Source organism: Miscanthus floridulus, chromosome 3 (genome assembly GCF_019320115.1).
Source record: "Miscanthus floridulus cultivar M001 chromosome 3, ASM1932011v1, whole genome shotgun sequence".
NCBI lineage: Eukaryota > Viridiplantae > Streptophyta > Magnoliopsida > Poales > Poaceae > Miscanthus > Miscanthus floridulus.
This window is the reverse complement of record NC_089582.1, coordinates 54,717,268-54,742,055: the sequence shown is the minus strand read 5'-3', so window position 1 is coordinate 54,742,055 and position 24,788 is coordinate 54,717,268. Positions and strand designations below refer to the sequence as shown.

The 24,788-nt window shown below is 43.5% G+C and overlaps 1 protein-coding gene across 1 annotated transcript; it reads right to left on the bottom strand.

The window, feature by feature from the left end:
- Positions 1-23,765: 23,765 nt before the first annotated feature.
- LOC136545755 (putative lipid-transfer protein DIR1) lies at positions 23,766-24,615 on the bottom strand. Its single transcript, XM_066537734.1, has one exon. The coding sequence runs from the start codon at positions 24,492-24,494 to the stop codon at positions 24,156-24,158; it is 339 nt and encodes a 112-aa protein (XP_066393831.1). The 5' UTR covers positions 24,495-24,615; the 3' UTR covers positions 23,766-24,155.
- Between the last annotated feature and the right edge of the window lie 173 nt (positions 24,616-24,788).

Sequence of the window (24,788 nt, the reverse complement as noted above, 5' to 3'; positions counted from 1 at the left end):
TGTCCAATTAGATAATGTCTCCAGATCTTCAAAGCATGAACCATAGCTGCCAATTCCAAGTTATGAGTAGGGTAATTCAACTCATGCTTCCTTAGTTGTCTAGATGCATATGCCACCACCCTTCCTTCTTGCATAAGCACACATCCAAGGCCCAAACGGGATGCATCACAATATATAGAGAAGTTCTTGCTTAAATCGAGCAAAATTAATACTGGAGCTATAGTCAATCTCTTCTTTAGCTCATCAAAGTTTGCCTGGCATTTATCTGACCATACATACTTAGCATTCTTTTCCAACAGAGCTGTCATAGGCTTGGCTAGCTTGGAAAAACCTTCAATGAACCTTCTGTAGTATCCAGCCAATCCCAAAAAGCTACGAATCTCACTTATAGTGGTTGGTGGTTTCTAATTCAACACATCTTGCACTTTACCTAGATCCACTGCTATTCCACCATTGGAGACAACATGACCTAGAAAAGAGACTTCCTTCAACCAAAACTCACACTTGCTCCACTTAGCGTACAACTTATGCTCTCTAAGCTTTTGCAAGACCAACCTTATATGTTCAGCATGTTCTTCTTTAGTCTTGGAGAATATTAGTATGTCATCTATGAATACCACCACAAATTTATCCAGAAACTCCATGAACACCTTATTCATCAGATACATGAAGTATGTAGGTGCATTAGTCAATCCAAAAGACATAACGGTGTACTCATATAATCCATACTGTGTAGTGAATGCTGTCTTGGGTATGTCCGAGTTTCGTATCTTAAGCTGATGGTAACCCGAGCGAAGATCAATCTTGGAGAACACATGGGCTCCTCTCAACTAATCAAACAAATCATCAATCCTAGGCAAAGGGTATTTATTCTTGATTGTAACCTCATTAAGTGAATGGTAATCCACACACATCCATTGACTACCATCCTTCTTATCCACAAAGATCATAGGTGCCCCCCATGGGGAAGAACTGGGGCGTATGAAACCTTTTTCTTGCAACTCTTTTAGTTGTTTCTTAAGCTCTTCTAATTAATTAACTCCCATTCTATATGGATGTTTAGCTATTGGTGCAGTTCCAGGTAATAATTCAATAATGAATTCAATGTCTCGGTCAGGTGGCATACCTAGCAAGTCATCGGGGAAGACATCCGGGCACTCCTCCACAACATGATCTTGTTTATTGGCTTCACCATCTAGCTGGTTCACTGTGGCTGTAGGCTGAGCTTGCACTACCACTTCTACATAGATTCTATCTCCATTGAGTGATGTCACAACCACAGATTTCTCCTTACACTGAATCACCGCCCGCTGTTGTTTCATCCAATCCATTCCCAGAATAAGATCAATTCCCGCTGTTCTCAACACAATTGGTTTCACTTTGAAGTCTACCCCCCTTAAGGAAATGCTAGTTGAGGGACTCCAATATGAAGCGGGCATACTACCTCCCGGTGAATTTACTAGTATGGGGTTTTTCATGGCACACAAAGGTATGCTATGCATTCTAACAAAAGCTTGGGAAATAAAAGAATGCGAAGCACCAGAATCAAAAAGTACTGTAGCAGAGATAGAGTTGATGCTGAACGTACCCAACATAACCTCTAGCATCTCTTGAGCTGCATCAGATGACACATAGTTCACCTTCGCAGTGTGAGGTGGTCGGGCGTTGAACTTCTGATTGCCAGTCTGGTTCTGAGATGCTTGTTGGTTCTGCTTCTTAGGGCACTAATGAGCATAGTGACCTACTTCTCCGTAGCGGTAGCAGGCATTGGGGTTATTAGGTGCACCACTCTTCATAGGAGCATTGTTGGATGGTCCCTGGCGTGTTGCTGGATTGCCAGTCTATTGCGGGGGACGCTGATTACCATACTATTGCTGGTACTGAGGGCGTTGCTGGAACTAATTCCATTGAGGATACTGACCACGGTTTCCGTGGTTAGATGGTCCTTGATTCCTTTGCTAGAAACCCTACTGGGGATAGGCACGCAGGCGGGTGTTACTTCTAGAAGCTTGCCCTTGAAGCCTCCTCTTCTTGGCTTCCATCTCTTTGCGCTTATCATCAATCACAATAGCGCGGTTCACTAATGACTAAAAGTTGGGGTAGGTGTTGGACATCAGTTGAAGCTACAGTCCATCATAGAGTTCCTTGAGGAAACGGTGTTGCTTATCCTTGTCCTCAGCCACATCATTTGGAGCATAGCATGACAGTTGAGCAAACTTGTCACGATACTCCACCACAGTCATGGATCCTTGTTTGAGGGACCTGTGACAGAACCGCCCAATTTATACAAGATCAAGTACGGTTGTCCCCGCTTAACACGTTGACACGCGCATACTCTCACTTATATAAACCCGGTAGTCCGCCGAGTGTCACGCAGGACCTCGGTAAATCAACATCACAACCAAGATCGCGTGATTAAGCAAATACACATCACATACGCAGAGTTGCAGCGGAAAGAATATTACAAATAGGTTCATAAATAATAAAACAAGTTTGGATTTCAAAATCGATTAGTGAAAACAACATTGCTTTCGATGGATTTCATTAATATGAGTTCCAAATACATTGCTAGCATAAGTGACATCCTCAGATAAAAGCATATAGATGAGAATAAATATAGAGTCACCGAGCCCACCGGCGGTTAGCCACCATCTTCAACAGGCCGAAACCTCACCTGCAACATGGTGGGATAAACCCTGAGTACTCGAATGTACTCAGCTAGACTTACCCGTCATAACCAGAAATAAAATTGACTCCAAGGAGTATGCAAGGCTTTATAAGTGGAGGTAGCTTGACAACATTTTGCATAAATAGCGATTAACTCAATTATACAATTATGATTCTGTCATCAAGTTAATTAGAACTATCCATCTCTAGATTAGCAACTATCCTGTGCCAAACATGTGGTATATCTTTTTAGAGCATACAATAGTAACCATAGCAGGTGTAGTAATTCCATATTTATCCGAACCATCATGTTCCATACATAGTTACTACGATGTTGGAGCTAGCCAAGTTTCTCACTATCCGGGAGAGACGGCGATTCGAATCGATTTCAACCAGCTGGGAATTTATTCCTAACACAAACCCAGGCAGACCAGATCAACGGTCACCTTAGGTCACCTTTGGTACAACTCAGGTACACATTTCGCGGGTCCGTACTGCGCCGCACAATCTGGAACACCAGATGCTAGGATGCTCAGGCCAAGCCTGCCCTTGGGCTCAGTCTGATCGTTCCCCGGAAGGAGCGCACAACAAAACGGTTCCCGGCCTGAGTTGAATTACTCGGCTTCGCGGTCGGAACGAGTTATCCAGCCAGCTAAGTGATAGGCATGCGTTCAATCTTGTCAGAAGTTCCAACAACGGTACGGTCCTTGATCGGCACAGACGGGATCACATGAGTCAACCTACACATAGACTCCGCCCGGCCTCGATTTACTTTTACCCCATGGTTCTTTTCCACGATAGCAAATATAGCCAACCGTGCTTCGGTATCCACCTATATCTCACAGGTGACAGGATATCACCCGACTTCTACCGGTCTAAGCATGGCTAAGCATATATTCGATCCTGGACCTATACCGGTTAAAGGTGTAATATCTGGACAAGGAATTTATATGCATCAAGTGGTTCCATTCAACTCTTATAACCTAATGCATCAATCATAAGTACTTAAGTAATCATTTGTAAAATACTAGGAGACTTAAAATGCTCCGGGGCTTGCCTGGGATCCGACACAAATCAGTCAAGTTAGCTTGCTCCGTCTTGACGACGTCTCCACTCTAGGCATGCACTCCAGGGTCCTTCCATCCTCGGGATGGATCCACCAACACCATCTTCGGGTTTGGCTCCAACATCTCATCCTTCACGTGGTGCATCTAGCGTACCTAGATGAGATGCAAGATGCAAGTGCATGAATATGAAGAATAGTACCAGGAGACGCATCACAAATAGCAAGCAAGACAAGCATCGTTTACACTAAACACACTTAAGTACTTTGCGATGCTTAACTTAACATCACACAATCTATCATGCTAAGCTAACAAAGAATATTATACATGGCACATAAGTCTCACAAGATCTCAGGTGTATCTAACTTAATTACCAAGGACGTGAACCACACCTAGCAACATGCAAAGCAAGTCAAGGTGAAGCAACAACTATAACCGGAATATGCCAATTTCTGGACTTGCAAGCAGCAGCTTCATAAATCAATCATATCTGGAGTTTTATAAATCCAATGATATGAAACAAGACATTCTGAAAATCTTAGGAAATTATCTACATTTCATCTTCAATCATCTCAGCATGATTCCCACGTTATCATGACCAAACATGCTAATCTTTTAAGTCTGCGCAGAATGTAATCAAAATCTGACAGTAGACTTATTAAGCAAGCAACTCCTAAACTATCAGACCTAGGATCATGAAAATTTAACACAAGCAAGATAAGATAATCATCTACAACTTTTGTATTTACCAAAACTACAGTAAACATCATTTACACCATGAAACTAGTTGCACAAGTAACACTTGCACCAGCAGCCTAAACAGCAGAGGCACAGCTATGGACAGAAAACTTATAGGAACTTTAGAGAAGCATAAATGGAGTTCTAGACCTCTGACAAACATGATTCTTAACTTTATGGAAAGCTTATAAAGTTACCTACAACTTTCTTATTATCATCTTAAGATGATTTCATAGCTAACAAGGTCAATTAAACCAAGGAAGACGTCTCTATCCAAAACATGAACAGAAACTGATATGCTACTTTAAACAGCTATAAGTTGAGTTCCACATGTCCAATAAATATGGTTCTGGAATTTTTGGAAAGCTTAATAAATTGTGAACAACTTTGCTATAAACATCTAGAACTAATTCTGCTACTAACAAGGTCACACATGGCACACAAAGCAACCCTGTCTGGGTTTGGGCAGAAACTGCCACAGTACTTTAAACAACTATAGCTAAACACATACTTAACCAAAAATTGTGCTCTTTAGCTTTTTGAAAAGCTTATGAAAATTACTACAACTCATTTATTATCAACAAGGCATGATTCATAACTTAACTGAGCCAAACAATGCATACATGCAGAACTGTCCAGAATAGAAGCAAAGCATTATAGGGCATTTGTTATTTTTATAACTCTTAAAATATAAATCCTAAACTCATGAAATTTTTACCAGACAACAACAATCATCTTAGTAGCACTCCACAAACATTTCACAATTATTTGAGAACAACAACTGCAGTTATAAAAAAAAACAAATAAGACTAGCATTCAAACCCTAACTGCACAAATCCATTTTTACAGCTACAACTTTAAACTAAAACCTGACATATTATAGATCTAGTGCATAGAGAATTTCACAAGGATTCCAAAAAGTCCTCATTTGCTAATTTACGAATTTCCTATGATTTACTATGAAATTTCAAAGTTTTACCCGATTTACAACAAATAAGTCCTCGGAAGCACTATTCACTTGAGTCAATGACATTGCAGCTAGGCCCCTGACTTACGTCGAATTCTAGTAAACAGTCCCTGACGGGATTAGGAAGCAGAGGAGGCACTGTGGCTCGTCGGTGACGGTCGTAGGGGGCTCTTCGGCGATGGTGGAGCGGCGGCGGAGCACCGGGAAACCCGTGCTAGCGCATGGCGACGTCGGGCCTCACTCGTGCCAGGTCTCGGCCCGGCCAGCAGCGGACCACAGCCTCCTGGCCATGAGCGCCAGCGGCGGCCACGGCGACCTTGCTGGTGGCAGAGTTGCCGGCTGCACCGGCAGCCCTGGGAGACGGCGCTACGGCCGTGAGGCAGAGGGGATGAGGCGGAGATGGTGGCTGCAGCTGGAGGAAGGAGGAGGAGAGGGAGAGAAACATCAGCAGCAGCGGCGTCTTGCCCACTCGGCCATGGCGTTGGCAGGGAGAGGCAGAGAAGAGAGGGAGAGGGAGAATGGAGAGGGAGTGAGTGGAGAGGACAGGGGAAACTCGGTTCTGCACTTAAGCACGGCAAGAAGGCGAGCCGGCGAACGGCACGGGCACTGGAGGCCACGCGGCAACGAAGCACTGCAGGCGGTCGACCATGAACATTACTGTTCATCAAATTCAAAATTTCAATTCCACTGCGAAAATACAAGCTGAAATCCCATTTTCCTCCCATCATATCTCCTAAACCGATCGATTATTTGCTCCACCGATTATACCGTTGTGTAGGGCTACAAGAGTACTCTAACTTTCCTTAAAGGAGTTTTCCCAAATTCGAAATGGTTTGCAAACTAAAATTCGCCAAATATGGGTACATTGAAACTGAAAACGGGAGGTTCGTCATTTACACTTAGCCAAATTTCAGGGTTCCAAAAACAACGGTTCATTGAATCTTGTGAGCTCTGTTTGACTAGGTTATGGACCAAACTAGTTCTTGAGCATCAAACAAATTTGGTTCTATTCGACTTAAACTTCAACTTTTATTTAAGGTGTAACTCCATGCAAGCACTATAAGCAATTGGTCAACGTCGGTCAAAGTAGCATCGCGGTAAAGCTTAAATCCAAGTTTTAGACCGATGGAGGTATTTTCTTGTCCTCCGCTCAACACGAACCCTTCATGACTTTTGTTGTAGATTTCAATTTGAGTCGTTTGGCAAGGTAGCAAGGTTTGATTGACGATCTATAATTCCATTCACTTAATAAAGCAATCCAAGAAAGATTATAACTTATCATTTCATGTAACTTTTTGATTCCAAACTTTACGAAACTTTTCCAATCATCCATGTGGGTGGAAATTGATGTGGGGCACATGAAAGAAGTAGATCCAACATTACTCAAGCATACTTTTTTGGAAAGGGCAACATGTAAGCAATGGTGCATGGTCCAATGTTTAAGTGGTCGCTCATTTTGTAGATTTGATCTTGAAACTTTCATCACCACTTAACATGTCATGTTTGAGTTCAAACCCATTGCTTAACTGGTGGCAAACACCTGGGCGTTACAGCCCTCCCCCCTTAAAGGAATCGCGTCCCGAGATTCGATGCGAAAAAAAAACTTTTAAGGGAAGAGAAACATGTCCTTCATTTTCCAATATCAGTGATCGCCTTAGGCTACTTAACTTTGGAGTATCAGAGAGGCTAGTTGGGTCAAGACACTTTTTGATACTTGCTCTTCGTCGTAAGCTGCTGTCTGAAGAATTTTCTTCATTGGCGTCCATAAAGCATTTTTACATTGGGAGGAATCCAAGATAGCACGGTCCTGCGTACTTCATCCTCGATGTACGAAGAGTGATACAAGCGTAGACTAAATACTTGTAACATCTACTTCCCTAGTGGATATAGCACAGACCATATGGACTTTGCACTAGATCATAATCTCCTGAAGGATACTCGTTGCAATGGTTCCATGTGTGCAGTTCTCTTTCTCTGATAACAATATTGTATGGTCTGAGTCTGCCGTGTGAGTGGTAAACGTAATAGCTGACTCTGTCGGCTCAACGTTCTCAATGATCATTCTTTAGGGAGCCTTTGGATCCAAGTTGCAACAGTGATCTGGGTTGAATCTGATGCAACCTCTTGGGTGAAACACATATAAGGTACCAAAGGCATGTCAGCATTGGAGAACCATTGACGTAGAAGGATGTTAGAGAGGCTTGGAGGACAACACAAGTTGCAAGTAATCACAAAACTAGGGACTAGTTCCCTACCAAGCAGGTTGAGTACAATTTGCCTTCGTGGTGCAGTTGCACATCAAGTTGGGTTGACTTGTATCGTAGCAAAACTAGCCTTCTTAAACTATATTTGACGTCGAGGCTTCCATTCTTAGGCCAATCAATATCTCAAAAACCATAATCCAAAAATCTATGGTTTGACACCTTTTCAATTACTTTCGAATTGCAAGGGCACCATTTGACTTCTAGAACACCTTGACTGCTCACGCATTGTTGATCTAAGAGGGCAAAAGCAAGGCACATAGGGGTGCAATTAGTGTTCTCAAGGGTATGGAGGGTTGTCTAACATCAATACACCTATAAGTTGTAATTTCTTGGCATGAATTACAAACACAACCTTCTAATGCAAAGGATGATCGTAGTCACAGCGAAATTGCAGATTCTGTACCCTTTTGTTTTCTATTCATATCTCACAAACTACTGCTCCAATATGCACAAATTTTGGTGGGCATGTAGATCCATGGGTCTTCTAACTACTCACCAAAATTCAACTCAACCGGACACCGTTTGACCATCCAAACAATTCATCTACCAAAACTGCTGTGTTCGGAAATGACAACAAACCAAGCCGACAAGATATCTCTCTATCCGATGTTTTACTCAACCAATACTCAAACTAACTTAAGACATTGAAGGGTCCTAAGCAAGGAATGAGATCACCAAGTTTGGAGTAAATCCAACTTCGTTTGAGTCACTAATCGCCGGCTTGAAGATAACCGGTTTAGTGCCACAAAATCTAGACAGATTTCGTGTTCTTTCTTTTCTTTGCTTTACACATTGAGGTGTGTGTTTTGCACTCTAAAATCTTTCTCATAGCAGCAACAACCTTTCTCTAGCTGAAGATGGAGGCTAGAGTTTTCCTCACATGCTTCTCTGGTAACACTTCAACCATCGTTCATGACACCAACTTAATTATGCACCAGCATTGGACTTGTGGGCTATTTTCACAGGACGGAAGGCATTACTCCACATGGAGGGCATCCCTATATAGATAAGGAACCGTTTCTGAATATTCTCTGGCACCTCGTCCAATAGAGCCTTGAACAAATCCGTTTGTGGTACCTAGGGGCACAATGATGCTGATCGAAACTAGGGATATGCTTTCTCTAGTTCTTTACTTAGCTGATACAACATCTTGCACTATATACGTGATTGTCCAAGATGGAATTGACTTGATAGCACATTTGGAGAAGAAGTAGCACTTGTATTGCAGGGCTAGGTTTGCTGTTTCCTTGATCAACATCGTTCTGTGAGATCTGGTCTTCATAGTTACCAACTAGTCGTTACCTAACTGAAGACTAACTTTCCCACTGGTAACTAATCAGTTGTCCCTCAACACTAAAAAGGTTCCAAATCTTCACTCCTAATAATAAAAATTGTGGTCGAAGCATACAGATGGTCGCCATTGAAGTCAGCAGAAAGGGGTCACACCAAGGAAGGTCGGTTCGTCTACGTGATCCTTATGCACCTAAAGATTGAGAACTTGGATAGGAACTCATATATACCAGGTGACCTATTACAGCACATAATATCTTGGTCCCTTTATCACCCGACTAATAACTTGTTCAACCTTAAGTGTGGTGCACCTTTCTGATCCAATGAAAAGGACATAAGTTGCTCACTAGATGACCGACGTCATTACTGGGATAGTCACATCGAGTAGAGTCGCTTGTCTACCACCTCTTGTAGTCTGTTTATGTTCCTATTAGTGACCCGTTCTTCAAAGGTTAACCGTTGGACTACTCCAGAAGGAAGTCCTATTGCATCTAGTTCGACATATATATCTCTTGACATGATAAGGAGAGATAACCAAGGAAGAGCTCAAGTGAGAATAACATATCGGTGCAGTTCTGCAATGGATCATGACTAGAAACCTCAATACCAGCGCGTGCCGAGCAGCACAGCCTTATGTGTGCACCCACAGGAGGCTCTCGGTTTCGTCACGGCACCGTAGATCGCTAATCGTGGCACCATTACTGAACATACAACCCACAAGAAATCTCACATGGCACAAATTGGGTTGCATAGGAGCAAGCACTATGCGAAGGAGGGATAGCAAACAAAGGTAGTCACAAGGTTAGGAGTCAACAAGCAGGGGATCCAAAGATTAAAACACAGCACAAGAGAGCATAGCCTAATTGCCGAAGGCAACTAAGCAGGAGACTCTTGCTGAATTTCCATATATGCCTTGTGTCCACCAAGTGATTACCAGATAATGATTAACCTAAGATTTGGTCTTGTCGAGGAGCAACATGAGATCAAGACTGATAAATATTCAGAGACTTGAAAGAGTTGGGGACAAACAAATGAGATTCAAGGGACAGAGTCATTGCACTGACTAGGGATTCAGTTGATAAGGTAATGATAGGATCTACGAGGAAAAAGGTTCCAAGCCAGGGTAGATAGCGATTAGTGTTGCACCAGATCATCTGTAGAAGAAGGAGCAATGAAGTCCGACAAGGATTTTGGAGCAAGGTCCTTCACACAAGAGTGGGACAACCACGACACATGCAAGCATTCAAGGGAACTAAACTTGGGCCTAAGGTCAAGCAAAGGCATGGATAAGGGTCTTCGTAGCGCAACGTTCACGGCTAGCAACCCCGTGTACAGGCTCAGGCTGCTAAGAGAGAACTTAATTAAAAATGATAACCATGAGATTACCAAAACTTGGACGTTGTTCCAGGATAGCGCTCTTCAACACTCATATGCTTACCGAGGACAAAAGGAGTGACAGCTATGGCACTACCTAGATTACGAGCATCCGCACCTACATCCTGGTCTTAAGCAAGCATTTCGAAATACTCGATCTAATTAGCTTAAGCGACTATTACTAAGCATAAAGCTCACACCTAACCAGTAGTCACCTACAACAACACTGCTACACATATCACGCAAAACATGGTGGTAAAGTACTATTATCCTTTATTTCCTTTTTACAGAGTAGGTGGACATCTCTTCAAAACAAGTTTTACCTACATTAAGCAATTTAGTTTTCAAAAAGGTGAACTTTTTGCTAACTATTAATTTGTCATCTATTTCCTTAGGAAGCAAACATACAAGGCAAAGCTAATCACACACTATCTTCAAGCACAACTATTCAAGCAGCATGGAACAAGACATTTTGTCTAGCTTCACACAAGGAAGATAGTAGCATCATATTGATCACAAGTTACTTAGTATTAGAACAAGGTGAGGGAAGCATATTTAGGCACAAGCACAATCATGATGCATGCTCGTCCTATTCGTCCTCATAAAATTGCCAGCCTAAGGCGGCAATCACGTTCTATGTCGGTGGCATAACACGTACTCTCTCGATATATATAGCTAGTCGTCAGCTACATTCAATCTACGCATTCGTGGTTAGCATACCTGTAGGCAAATTCATTGCAGCCCATCCCCACAAGAGATAAATAAGCACATAATGAAAGCAGTAACTAAGATACTCCCCATATATATATCCCCAGATATATATATACTTCGGTATCCATAGCTACCCGATAGATATACCCACAATTAAGTATCTTCCTATATACATGGGTGTAACATGTAAATATTCCAGTAACCACAGCTAACTCTTCCCTAGACCGACAGTTGGACGGTCAGGCTCTCACAACTCACACTTACCTGGGCGTAGAGGCAATTGATCCAGACATTACCATTCAAGTGAACGGCATCCATACAATAGCACGCCGTATGGACGACGAAAGTAAAAATTGCAATAAAGTACATCCCCCAAAGTTAGTACTTAGATAGCCACCTAATAGTCCTTAACTGGGCATAAAGGAGGATGTCGCTAGCATAATGTTGCAAATTAGTTTTGACAAATTTGCCTGTAGCTAAAATTTTAGTCAAAATAGGCTTTTTAAAACAAAACTTTGTTTTGAAAACTAAGTACATGATAGTATTATGCTTAATCTCGCTCTGATACCAGCTGTGACAGAACCGCCCAATTTATACAAGATCAAGTACGGTTGTCCCCGCTTAACACGTTGACACGCGCATACTCTCACTTATATAAACCCGGTAGTCCGCCGAGTGTCACGCAGGACCTCGGTAAATCAACATCACAACCAAGATCGCGTGATTAAGCAAATACACATCACATACGCAGAGTTGCAGCGGAAAGAATATTACAAATAGGTTCATAAATAATAAAACAAGTTTGGATTTCAAAATCGATTAGTGAAAACAACATTGCTTTCGATGGATTTCATTAATATGAGTTCCAAATACATTGCTAGCATAAGTGACATCCTCAGATAAAAGCATATAGATGAGAATAAATATAGAGTCACCGAGCCCACCGGCGGTTAGCCACCATCTTCAACAGGCCGAAACCTCACCTGCAACATGGTGGGATAAACCCTGAGTACTCGAATGTACTCAGCTAGACTTACCCGTCATAACCAGAAATAAAATTGACTCCAAGGAGTATGCAAGGCTTTATAAGTGGAGGTAGCTTGACAACATTTTGCATAAACAGCGATTAACTCAATTATACAATTATGATTCTGTCATCAAGTTAATTAGAACTATCCATCTCTAGATTAGCAACTATCCTGTGCCAAACATGTGGTATATCTTTTTAGAGCATACAATAGTAACCATAGCAGGTGTAGTAATTCCATATTTATCCGAACCATCATGTTCCATACATAGTTACTACGATGTTGGAGCTAGCCAAGTTTCTCACTATCCGGGAGAGACGGCGATTCGAATCGATTTCAACCAGCTGGGAATTTATTCCTAACACAAACCCAGGCAGACCAGATCAACGGTCACCTTAGGTCACCTTTGGTACAACTCAGGTACACATTTCGCGGGTCCGTACTGCGCCGCACAATCTGGAACACCAGATGCCAGGATGCTCAGGCCAAGCCTGCCCTTGGGCTCAGTCTGATCGTTCCCCGGAAGGAGCGCACAACAAAACGGTTCCCGGCCTGAGTTGAATTACTCGGCTTCGCGGTCGGAACGAGTTATCCAGCCAGCTAAGTGATAGGCATGCGTTCAATCTTGTCAGAAGTTCCAACAACGGTACGGTCCTTGATCGGCACAGACGGGATCACATGAGTCAACCTACACATAGACTCCGCCCGGCCTCGATTTACGTTTACCCCATGGTTCTTTTCCACGATAGCAAATATAGCCAACCGTGCTTCGGTATCCACCTATATCTCGCAGGTGACAGGATATCACCCGACTTCTACCGGTCTAAGCATGGCTAAGCATATATTCGATCCTGGACCTATACCGGTTAAAGGTGTAATATCTGGACAAGGAATTTATATGCATCAAGTGGTTCCATTCAACTCTTATAACCTAATGCATCAATCATAAGTACTTAAGTAATCATTTGTAAAATACTAGGAGACTTAAAATGCTCCGGGGCTTGCCTGGGATCCGACACAAATCAGTCAAGTTAGCTTGCTCCGTCTTGACGACGTCTCCACTCTAGGCATGCACTCCAGGGTCCTTCCATCCTCGGGATGGATCCACCAACACCATCTTCGGGTTTGGCTCCAACATCTCATCCTTCACGTGGTGCATCTAGCGTACCTAGATGAGATGCAAGATGCAAGTGCATGAATATGAAGAATAGTACCAGGAGACGCATCACAAATAGCAAGCAAGACAAGCATCGTTTACACTAAACACACTTAAGTACTTTGCGATGCTTAACTTAACATCACACAATCTATCATGCTAAGCTAACAAAGAATATTATACATGGCACATAAGTCTCACAAGATCTCAGGTGTATCTAACTTAATTACCAAGGACGTGAACCACACCTAGCAACATGCAAAGCAAGTCAAGGTGAAGCAACAACTATAACCGGAATATGCCAATTTCTGGACTTGCAAGCAGCAGCTTCATAAATCAATCATATCTGGAGTTTTATAAATCCAATGATATGAAACAAGACATTCTGAAAAGCTTAGGAAATTATCTACATTTCATCTTCAATCATCTCAGCATGATTCCCACGTTATCATGACCAAACATGCTAATCTTTTAAGTCTGCGCAGAATGTAATCAAAATCTGACAGTAGACTTATTAAGCAAGCAACTCCTAAACTATCAGACCTAGGATCATGAAAATTTAACACAAGCAAGATAAGATAATCATCTACAACTTTTGTATTTACCAAAACTACAGTAAACATCATTTACACCATGAAACTAGTTGCACAAGTAACACTTGCACCAGCAGCCTAAACAGCAGAGGCACAGCTATGGACAGAAAACTTATAGGAACTTTAGAGAAGCATAAATGGAGTTCTAGACCTCTGACAAACATGATTCTTAACTTTATGGAAAGCTTATAAAGTTACCTACAACTTTCTTATTATCATCTTAAGATGATTTCATAGCTAACAAGGTCAATTAAACCAAGGAAGACGTCTCTATCCAAAACATGAACAGAAACTGATATGCTACTTTAAACAGCTATAAGTTGAGTTCCACATGTCCAATAAATATGGTTCTGGAATTTTTGGAAAGCTTAATAAATTGTGAACAACTTTGCTATAAACATCTAGAACTAATTCTGCTACTAACAAGGTCACACATGGCACACAAAGCAACCCTGTCTGGGTTTGGGCAGAAACTGCCACAGTACTTTAAACAACTATAGCTAAACACATACTTAACCAAAAATTGTGCTCTTTAGCTTTTTGAAAAGCTTATGAAAATTACTACAACTCATTTATTATCAACAAGGCATGATTCATAACTTAACTGAGCCAAACAATGCATACATGCAGAACTGTCCAGAATAGAAGCAAAGCATTATAGGGCATTTGTTATTTTTATAACTCTTAAAATATAAATCCTAAACTCATGAAATTTTTACCAGACAACAACAATCATCTTAGTAGCACTCCACAAACATTTCACAATTATTTGAGAACAACAACTGCAGTTATAAAAAAAAACAAATAAGACTAGCATTCAAACCCTAACTGCACAAATCCATTTTTACAGCTACAACTTTAAACTAAAACCTGACATATTATAGATCTAGTGCATAGAGAATTTCACAAGGATTCCAAAAAGTCCTCATTTGCTAATTTACGAATTTCCTATGATTTACTATGAAGTTTCAAAGTTTTACCCGATTTACAACAAATAAGTCCTCGGAAGCACTATTCACTTGAGTCAATGACATTGCAGCTAGGCCCCTGACTTACGTCGAATTCTAGTAAACAGTCCCTGACGGGATTAGGAAGCAGAGGAGGCACTGTGGCTCGTCGGTGACGGTCGTAGGGGGCTCTTCGGCGATGGTGGAGCGGCGGCGGAGCACCGGGAAACCCGTGCTGGCGCATGGCGACGTCGGGCCTCACTCGTGCCAGGTCTCGGCCCGGCCAGCAGCGGACCACAGCCTCCTGGCCATGAGCGCCAGCGGCGGCCACGGCGACCTTGCTGGTGGCAGAGTTGCCGGCTGCACCGGCAGCCCTGGGAGACGGCGCTACGGCCGTGAGGCAGAGGGGATGAGGCGGAGATGGTGGCTGCAGCTGGAGGAAGGAGGAGGAGAGGGAGAGAAACATCAGCAGCAGCGGCGTCTTGCCCACTCGGCCATGGCGTTGGCAGGGAGAGGCAGAGAAGAGAGGGAGAGGGAGAATGGAGAGGGAGTGAGTGGAGAGGACAGGGGAAACTCGGTTCTGCACTTAAGCACGGCAAGAAGGCGAGCCGGCGAACGGCACGGGCACTGGAGGCCACGCGGCAACGAAGCACTGCAGGCGGTCGGCCATGAACATTACTGTTCATCAAATTCAAAATTTCAATTCCACTGCGAAAATACAAGCTGAAATCCCATTTTCCTCCCATCATATCTCCTAAACCGATCGATTATTTGCTCCACCGATTATACCGTTGTGTAGGGCTACAAGAGTACTCTAACTTTCCTTAAAGGAGTTTTCCCAAATTCGAAATGGTTTGCAAACTAAAATTCGCCAAATATGGGTACATTGAAACTGAAAACGGGAGGTTCGTCATTTACACTTAGCCAAATTTCAGGGTTCCAAAAACAACGGTTCATTGAATCTTGTGAGCTCTGTTTGACTAGGTTATGGACCAAACTAGTTCTTGAGCATCAAACAAATTTGGTTCTATTCGACTTAAACTTCAACTTTTATTTAAGGTGTAACTCCATGCAAGCACTATAAGCAATTGGTCAACGTCGGTCAAAGTAGCATCGCGGTAAAGCTTAAATCCAAGTTTTAGACCGATGGAGGTATTTTCTTGTCCTCCACTCAACACGAACCCTTCATGACTTTTGTTGTAGATTTCAATTTGAGTCGTTTGGCAAGGTAGCAAGGTTTGATTGACGATCTATAATTCCATTCACTTAATAAAGCAATCCAAGAAAGATTATAACTTATCATTTCATGTAACTTTTTGATTCCAAACTTTACGAAACTTTTCCAATCATCCATGTGGGTGGAAATTGATGTGGGGCACATGAAAGAAGTAGATCCAACATTACTCAAGCATACTTTTTTGGAAAGGGCAACATGTAAGCAATGGTGCATGGTCCAATGTTTAAGTGGTCGCTCATTTTGTAGATTTGATCTTGAAACTTTCATCACCACTTAACATGTCATGTTTGAGTTCAAACCCATTGCTTAACTGGTGGCAAACACCTGGGTGTTACAGGACCTGAATTCCTCCTGCTTCAATTCCATGAGTCCATCAGGGATATGATAAGACCAGAAATTGTCCTTGAATTCCTGCTAGGTGATAGTAGGAGCATTATTGGGACGTCCGTACTGGAAAGAATCCCACCAATCCTGAGCTACTCCCTAGAGTTGACCAGAAGCATACAACACCTTCTCCAGATCGTTGCATTGTGCTATGTTAAGTTGTTTCTCTACAGCACGCAGCCAATCATCTGCCTCCATAGGGTCTGAGGCATGAGTGAACACCGGTGGACGACCCTTCATAAACTCTCCATGCTTATCTCTGACCTAAACAGGCGGTGGTCCTCTTGCAGGGTCATTGTCCAAGCGCTGCATCATAGCTTGCATCAGCTGCGCTTGTATTCCCAATATTTGTTCCATGGTCACAGGTGGCGGTGGTGGTAGATTTATGAGAGCATCACGCCCATGACCACGGCCTCTGCCTCTTCCTCCTCTTGCGGCCATCTGTTTTCCAACAAATGCGCAAAATTTAGAGACTTTCCAATTATAGAGAGCTTACAAAAGATAAGAAACAATGCTGAGAATTTTCTGGACAAGATTCAAATTCAGTAGTTTAGTAAAACTATTATAACTCGAGTTTCAGAGATCCAACAGAGGTGTGCTAAGAATTGTTAGAAATCTTAGGAGATCAGCTACAACTTTCATGTAGATCACTTTTACAGATTCTGACACACACATGGTCAAAAGTAGAGCTAAACCGAATCTGTTCTGGGTTCCAGACAGCATAGGAACATCAACTTGTGTCAGCTAGATCTCACAAACCTGAACAACTATTAACGTGATTCTAGAGACATTTGAAAGATACATAAGTCTAGTTATCTCCACAAAAATTTCAGAATTTTTGACAGCCCAGATTTCGAGATACCAGATAAAGAACACAGGCTGCTCCAGAAATCAGCACAGCAGAGATAAGATAAAGCGAAACATTTGCATTAAGATTTCATTCTAAACTTAAGGTTCTAATCTAAGGAAGTTGTGGACATGCCCACAAACTTCCAGCAATCAAACAAATACCAAATCAACCAAGTTCACAAATTAAACATCTAATCATCCTAGTTCACAAGACCAAACAAGACTAAATATGAAACACGAACTAACGACGTGATAATCTAGATCAAGGCACCTAACACCTATGGAGCGGTGTCAATCATGGTGAAGGACCGGCGCTTCTTCTTGTAGATTGATGGCTGCCCAAGTTGAGCTCAAAGTTCATCCACTTGCTTCTGGAGGCGTCTCTCAGCCCTCTGGGATGCACGCAGTTCTCCTTTGACTTCCTCATCTACCCCCTGCATAGCGTGGACATGCTGCACCATCGCTTCCAGAGTTGGGTCACTCTCTGGTGGAGCCAAGACCTACCAAACACCCTCATGATCATTACAAGGAACCTGAAGCGATCCTCCCTCATGGCCTCAAAGCGACGACCATGGTAGTGGATGTAGGCGTCCTGTGCTGCATCCTCCATGCTGGCATGGGCCCTCCTGGCAGGGGCACGGTGGACAGTCTCCACCTCATGTCCATTCTTGACGTCGTTCCAAGCGGTGACCACCAGCTCTACCTTCCAGAAGGTGGCCTCCAATGGATGCTGGTACTCTGCACAGTGGTAGCTGATGGAGGCGTGCAGGTCGGGGTAGTAGTCGTCTAGCACATGAGTGAGGAGGGTGTGGTAGTAGGCCGTCTCTGGGGCTGGCTTGAAGTAGTACTTGCACTTCTAGCCTATCTCCTCATCCACCACAGGGACAGCTGGGGATGGTGCAGGTGTAGGGGAAGTAGCCGTCGACTCCTCAGGTGAAGCTACGATAGGATAGACCGGTGTGATAGTTGGAGTAGGAGCAGGTGCAGACATCGAGGTAGCCATCTCCTCGTTGTCGGAGATGATCACAATCTCCTTCTCCGCCTGTGGAACACGTGGGGTGAACAGGGCACGATAGCCAGCAGTGCTGAGGCGAGCAGTCTTCGGGTTATGAGACATCTATAGATTTAAAGTGAGATAGAATTAGAATCAACAATTTTATATAATAGATTAAGGTATGAAAAGCATAAATGTTTTAATAAAATAATAAGAATAAGATAGTAAGCAAGAAACCAGAGGAGCAAAGATGCTAAAACAACCGTTTTCTAACTAGGCTTACGTCCTATAGTCAACACGGCTCTGATACCAATTTGTCACACCCAATTTTAAGGATAAAATTGAGTGCACAAAACTCGTGTGTGCCCAGGGATCAATCACACATTTAAGCTGACAAATTACATAAAGTATCATCATGGTGTCTCTTACATCAAATTCATAATATAACATAGTCTTACATCACACAGCGGAATATAAAAAGATAACTCTCCCGTGGGGCTTCATCACAGGAAAGGTCAACTGGTTGACCACAAGCCTAAAAATCCTTAGGGAATTCCTCATACCCGTTGTCATCTGTTACCCATCCGGGATTTTTATCCAAATAAAGAAAATAAACAAGCGTAAGTACATCCCATACTTAACAAGTTAACATGGGGTTATGAAGCTCAAAAGATTGACTCTGGTTTACTGCAGTTAGCATTTTTAGTACGACAAGCTTTTATTATCAGATATTATCAAATTATGCTTAAGCTCCCATTTAATCCCATAAGAACATATATCAGGGTCAAGTGTACCATATATCATCATAAAACAACTTAAATGATCAACAACAAGTATCCAGTTATTTTGTGAGTTTTCCGGGCTGCTCGTGACCGTGAGCATGGCTGTTATAACAGTTTGTTACCCTCTGCAGAGGTGGTGCACTTTCACCGCGAGTCGTGATTCCCATATGCCTGGGTTAATTACTCCTATGTCACTGCCAAGGTGAGCGGGCAGGGTACACTATGAAGCCATTTCATAGGTTTCTCTAACAAGTTAGGATCGCTAGGTTTCCTTGGTAGGCAGATGTAGGAACCCCCCTTTCCTATGGCACATATCCATCGCGGCTATACACATAGGGACAGAGGCAGCCCTATACCCAACGTGGCAAGCCTCATTTGCGCCAAAAAGGTAACCTCTAACTAGCTAGAAAAGGTCCTATTACTGAGCTAAAGTTAGAGCCATATGACTCTCCCGGTTGCACTGTCAGTCCCAGCTTTTGCCGACAGATAAGTCCTTATGGAGGGCCGAGAGCAACATGATCAATAGTCATTTGCACCTTCGCCCTATGGAACAGTTGTTATAAATCATGTTATACTTTTAGTTCCATAGAATCATTCATCTTCATGTAGATCATGTTCAGTTAGAGCACTAGCAATCTACCCATATGCAATTACCCCATAGGAGTCAAGGGAACAAGTCATCAAATGTCTAGAATGTCCTTAGGGTTATCAAAATTAGACACATGCACATGAGTAATTGATTAAAGTGAAATGGGACATCAAGGTAGGCCCATGCTATACTTGCCTTGGTTCACAAACTCTTGCTGGTCCTGCTGGTTGTCGAAGAATTCTTGGTCTCCAACGTTCTCCTCACCGTCTGAACACGACCAACACGGCAACATACAACATTCCAAAAGCATTCATGCAAAGCAAACATTCCTATAATTAGAACAGTACACCAACAGTATAGAAAACAAGATAAAATGTTTGTGAAAATAATATACGTCTCGCTACGATCACGTCAACGCAAAGTTCACAAAAAACAGAGCTAAAATGCGAAAGTTATGATTTTAACGGGATTTCCTATAGCACTATATTTAATTAAATCTAACCATAAAATTTAAAAGTTCCAAACTTGACTAACAGTGGTTCTAACATGTAGATTATGAAATTATGAAGCTAACGCGATTTGAACGGATCAATTCAGAGCGAAAACGATGATTTTATAAGCAAAACAATTCAAATGGCATTTCTGTAAATACTGAAAATGTATTTTAAACTAAAGCAGTGAACTTTACGCTTTCAAAACGAGAATGCATACTCGGGGAAATGCGCTTTGGACTGCGGGTTTGGACTTAGAAAGGCTCAGGGTCTCTTTAGCAAATTTACCCACGAAGGGGTATCGGCCATCCAGGGCTGTTGATCAGACGATGGAGGGCTCGGATTAGATGTGGGGGGGGGAAGAGAAGGAGAGGCCGGTGGGGAATAGTGCAGCCACGGCGGCTCTCCATGGCCGGCGGCGTGGAGCACTCCGGCGAGCATGGTACGAGGGCTAGGGGCCACGGTTCGAAGAACCGAGGGCACCGGGGGTTAGCGGGGGAGCAGGGAATCTCGGCCAGGCCAAAGAGGTGGCCAGAGGGGAAGACCGAGGCGGCGGTCGCCATGGCCGGCGGCCAAGAGCTTCCCGGCCGCACGCGAAACGGCCATACAAGTCACCAAACACCAAAGTAAAAGGTCGGGGAGAGAGAGGGGAGCATGGGGAGGCTCACAGCGGGGGAAATCAGGGTCGGAGACGGCTCGGGGAAGACAGCGATGCGGATGGCGGACCGCGGTCTTCAGAACTTTTTCGTGCGCTGGTTGCGGGCTCCGAGGCGTGAGCGAGAGCGAAAAATGGAGCGGGGAGCGGCAGCAGGGGGGCGGCTCGGGCGTGGGCTCTATTTTGTAGAGGTCAGGGCACGGGGGAAGGGCGCTCCCACGACGCGCGTGGAGCGGGGCGTCGGTTGCTGCAACGGCTTGACCCGGGCTGCGGTTGCGGGAGGAAGGTGGGGGAGCTGACAGGCGGGGGCCGGGCGTCAGCGGCTGGGGAAAGGGAGGCGTGGCGGTTGTTCGTGGAAGGCTGGGCTGGCGCGGTTGCTAGCAGCCCAGCTCGGCTGGGCCAGCCCAAGAAGGAAGCGAGGTAGGGAGAGGCGAGCGGGCCGCAGAAGGAAAGGCCTGCGGGCCGAAAATCAAGGAAGGGAGAAAAGAAAGAATTTTCCTTTTCCTTTTTCCAAACAAATTTTCCAAAAGCATTTTAAATTCAAATTTCAATTCTCTTTGAAATTTTTGATCAATACTAAACATTCACAAAATAATATGCAGCAGCATGTATGCATCACTTGTAGCTAATCTTATATTTGATTTTAGTTTTATAAAAATTATTACTTTTCTATGTTTGAATGCTCACATAAATTGCTTAAATAAATCAATTTGACTATTTTTTTAGAAAATGCAAAATTAGGGTGTTACAGTCGGGAAAGATACGCCTCATCATCTCAACATCACTCTCCGTCAGCTCTCCAACAGGACGATCATCATCAGAATCAAGAGCCCTAGCCATCTCATATGGCTCCGAATCATTCATAATTTCAACACTATTGGAGCCACGAAATCCATCTCCAAAGTGCACTTGCGCAGCAACATGGGGCACATCCATATTCTCAGGAATGTCTCCTGCAACGTCATTATAGAAATGAGGAAAGAATGAAAGAAATAGATGTAAGGAACGGGATAAGCTCCCAAAAACCATGCGGTTAAGACACTTACTCGGATGATTCTGTGTCAAAGGGATCTCATAAGGAGGATCTGCCACGAAAACATGAGTATGACAACCATCTCCAAATAATGCATTGGGGGCAGATTGAGCATCAGGAACCGTAGGCGCAATCTGCACATGCAGGTAAGGTTCCGGAATGGGAGGGTCGATGTGTGCCGGATGATCCATTGCTGGGGTAAACCCATGAGGGATTGGATCAACTAACACCCGACGCACAACCACGTCCAAACATTGCAGCTGGCTCTTCATAGCCGATCTCACATAGTTCTCCCACTAATCCGCACAACCAATTGAGATCATTCGTCTGAAGATGTTCGGAGGACAACCTAGGTGCAGTACACCATCAACTGCAATGTCATTATCTCCAAAGCAATGCAGCTCCTCCCGAGCCCTTGCAACCATCTCACTAAATGAAGGCTTATCATTGAATAGCACAGGCATGCTTTGCATGTCAAGAAACTCAACATATCTATAGCGATCGCTTTCAACCATGCCTCCATGATATATGGTCACTAGGTTGTCCATCTATTTTAAAAACGTAACGAAACACATGTCCTTTAGTCCAAATTAGACGATAGATATTACCTAACAAGTACTTTCTAACTACAAACTAAGTAATCAAGATAATATCACTCTGGCGCCGAGCCCCCTGGCAGGCCATTTCCCCGTGCCCAGGAGCTCGGCGCCAGTGACCGTGGCGCCGAGCCAAGGGTCCATTTCCGGAATTCTTTCCGCCAGGGGTCTATTTGTGAGAAACTTTCAAAAAAAGGGTCAAATAGTAAAAAAAAATTGGCCTGTCCACAAGGGCCGGCGCACTCTTGCAGAAAGGCCTTAGGTTTTATCATTTTTACATGCAAAATAAACTGTCACGTCCAAATCACTCAAAAACCGTTTTCTCTGCAGAAATTCCTCTAAAACTTGTATTTTATTTGTTCAATGTTTGTTTGCTTGTGTTTGCTTGTGAGATCGTCGTTTATTATGTTCAGACGGCCTAGAGCTGTTCATGAAAATTGAAGAGAAAGCTTTTGAAGTTCTTGAGCAAAAAGATAATGTGTGTGGTGGATGAGTGAGAGAAGCAACACTAAAGCATTTGTTCACGTGCAAGTTGGATGGAGCGGCCACCTAGAAAGAATATTCCCATTGTATGAGCTATAGCTACCAAAAAAATGGCTGGATGAACTCATTCACATTTTGTAATCTTGGTTGTTACTAAATAAATTAAGGACTATTAGTATATTATATTATTACTGGGTAATTATGATGACAAGATTGGTTTATAAGTGTGCTACTACGCTGATTAGTACATGATTTGTGTGCCAATTAAGGTAGTAATAGTGCTAATGAACTTATTTTATTTTCCATCACTCCATTCGTTCCAAACAATAAGTCGTTCTTGCTTTTTTGGTACATAATTTTTACTGTATATGTAGACATAATGTATAGCTAGATGCATAGCAAAAACTATGTACTAAGAAAAGTCGGAACGACTTACAATTTAAAACGAAGGGAGTAGTAACTATAATAACAAAAATGGTGCTAGCACATATTTATTAATATATTGTTAGTTGTTATTATTTTAATTAAAAATATGATTAGCTAAGTATTCTTATGACATCTACTCCCATCCATCCAATCAATAAAACTTGCTCATCCCATCCATCATCCCACCAAACACTCAACTTGGATAACTATATCTTTTGTAAACATGCATGGATATGACCATCTAACCTTGTCCTGTCAAAACACACCCTAAGCTTACCCTAGATAAAAAGTTAACTAGAATAATAATCATCCCTAATCACTTCATCTAGAAATCACATGTTAATCCAATGAAGTTAAACAATATAATAATGCCTCGTACATGCTAGAGATGAAGTAGTTGTTGCACACACAAATTGACCTGAGATCGAAGACAACGAAGTAGTAATGTTTACTTAGGATGAAGAACACTCTTTATATTATAGATAGATAGAGAGAGCGAGCGAGCGAGGGCACAAGATGCAACTTGCCCGGCATATGGCACACACACGACCGAGTACAATGACAAGCTAGCTAGTGACACATCACACATGTGCGCGTACGCGCAAACAGTCCAAACCATGCCAGCCACGGGCATCTATATGTACCAACGTACGACCCGACGCACACAAAATAGACACGCACGCCAGCAATGAGCACACACACGACAAGAACATGTTAGTACGTGAAAAGATGACACCTACGGGCCCTGCAGCTAGCCTGCTGCAGATGTACACACAACAATGCAATAACACACGTACAAGGACATCAATGCCTGCCTTTCCTTTAGCTTGGCTAGCACTAACAGTTGGGTGGCGTGGCGAGGCCGCACTTGGCGGGGAGCTCCATGGCGCGCTTGGGGTCGATGTTGTAGACGCTCATCCACGGCGAGTTCTTGTAGCCGCACAGGCACGTGAGGTCCGCGCCAGCCAGCGCGTCGCAGCACGCCTGCGACGGCGCCGCCGGCGGGTCCGTCGTCTTGGCCGCCGCGGGCTGGCACGACATGAACTGCTCGTTGCTCATGTCGCACACCGCCTCCACCGACACCAGGGCGGACGCCGCCAACACGGCGGCCACAAGCAGCGCGGCAGCAACCAGCTGCGGCGAGCTCGAGGACGACGACTTGCTGCTGCTCGCCATGTCGTCGCCGGTCTTCGCGACAGATGAGCTAGCTAGCTAGTCTCTACGTGACTGTACTGATCGGGTGTGGGTGATATTGTGTGGCTAGATGTTTGTTTGCGATTGTTGCTAGCTGCCTTCCCTGTCGGGGGTATTTATAGAGGGGGAGGGGTACTACGGTTGCCGTTGGGGCTAACACGGTGAGAGTCTGAGAGAAGAGGAGTGAGTGTGGCCATCGATCTGCAATATCAAGAGAAGGCAGGAGTCTGCTAGCAAAGCGCATGCATGGAGTCAGGCATGACAACGTCATGAGTA

Excerpts from the sequence above, each read along its gene's own strand:
- LOC136545755 (XM_066537734.1), bottom strand. The coding sequence starts at position 24,494 with ATGGCGAGCAGCAGCAAGTCGTCGTCCTCGAGCTCGCCGCAGCTGGTT.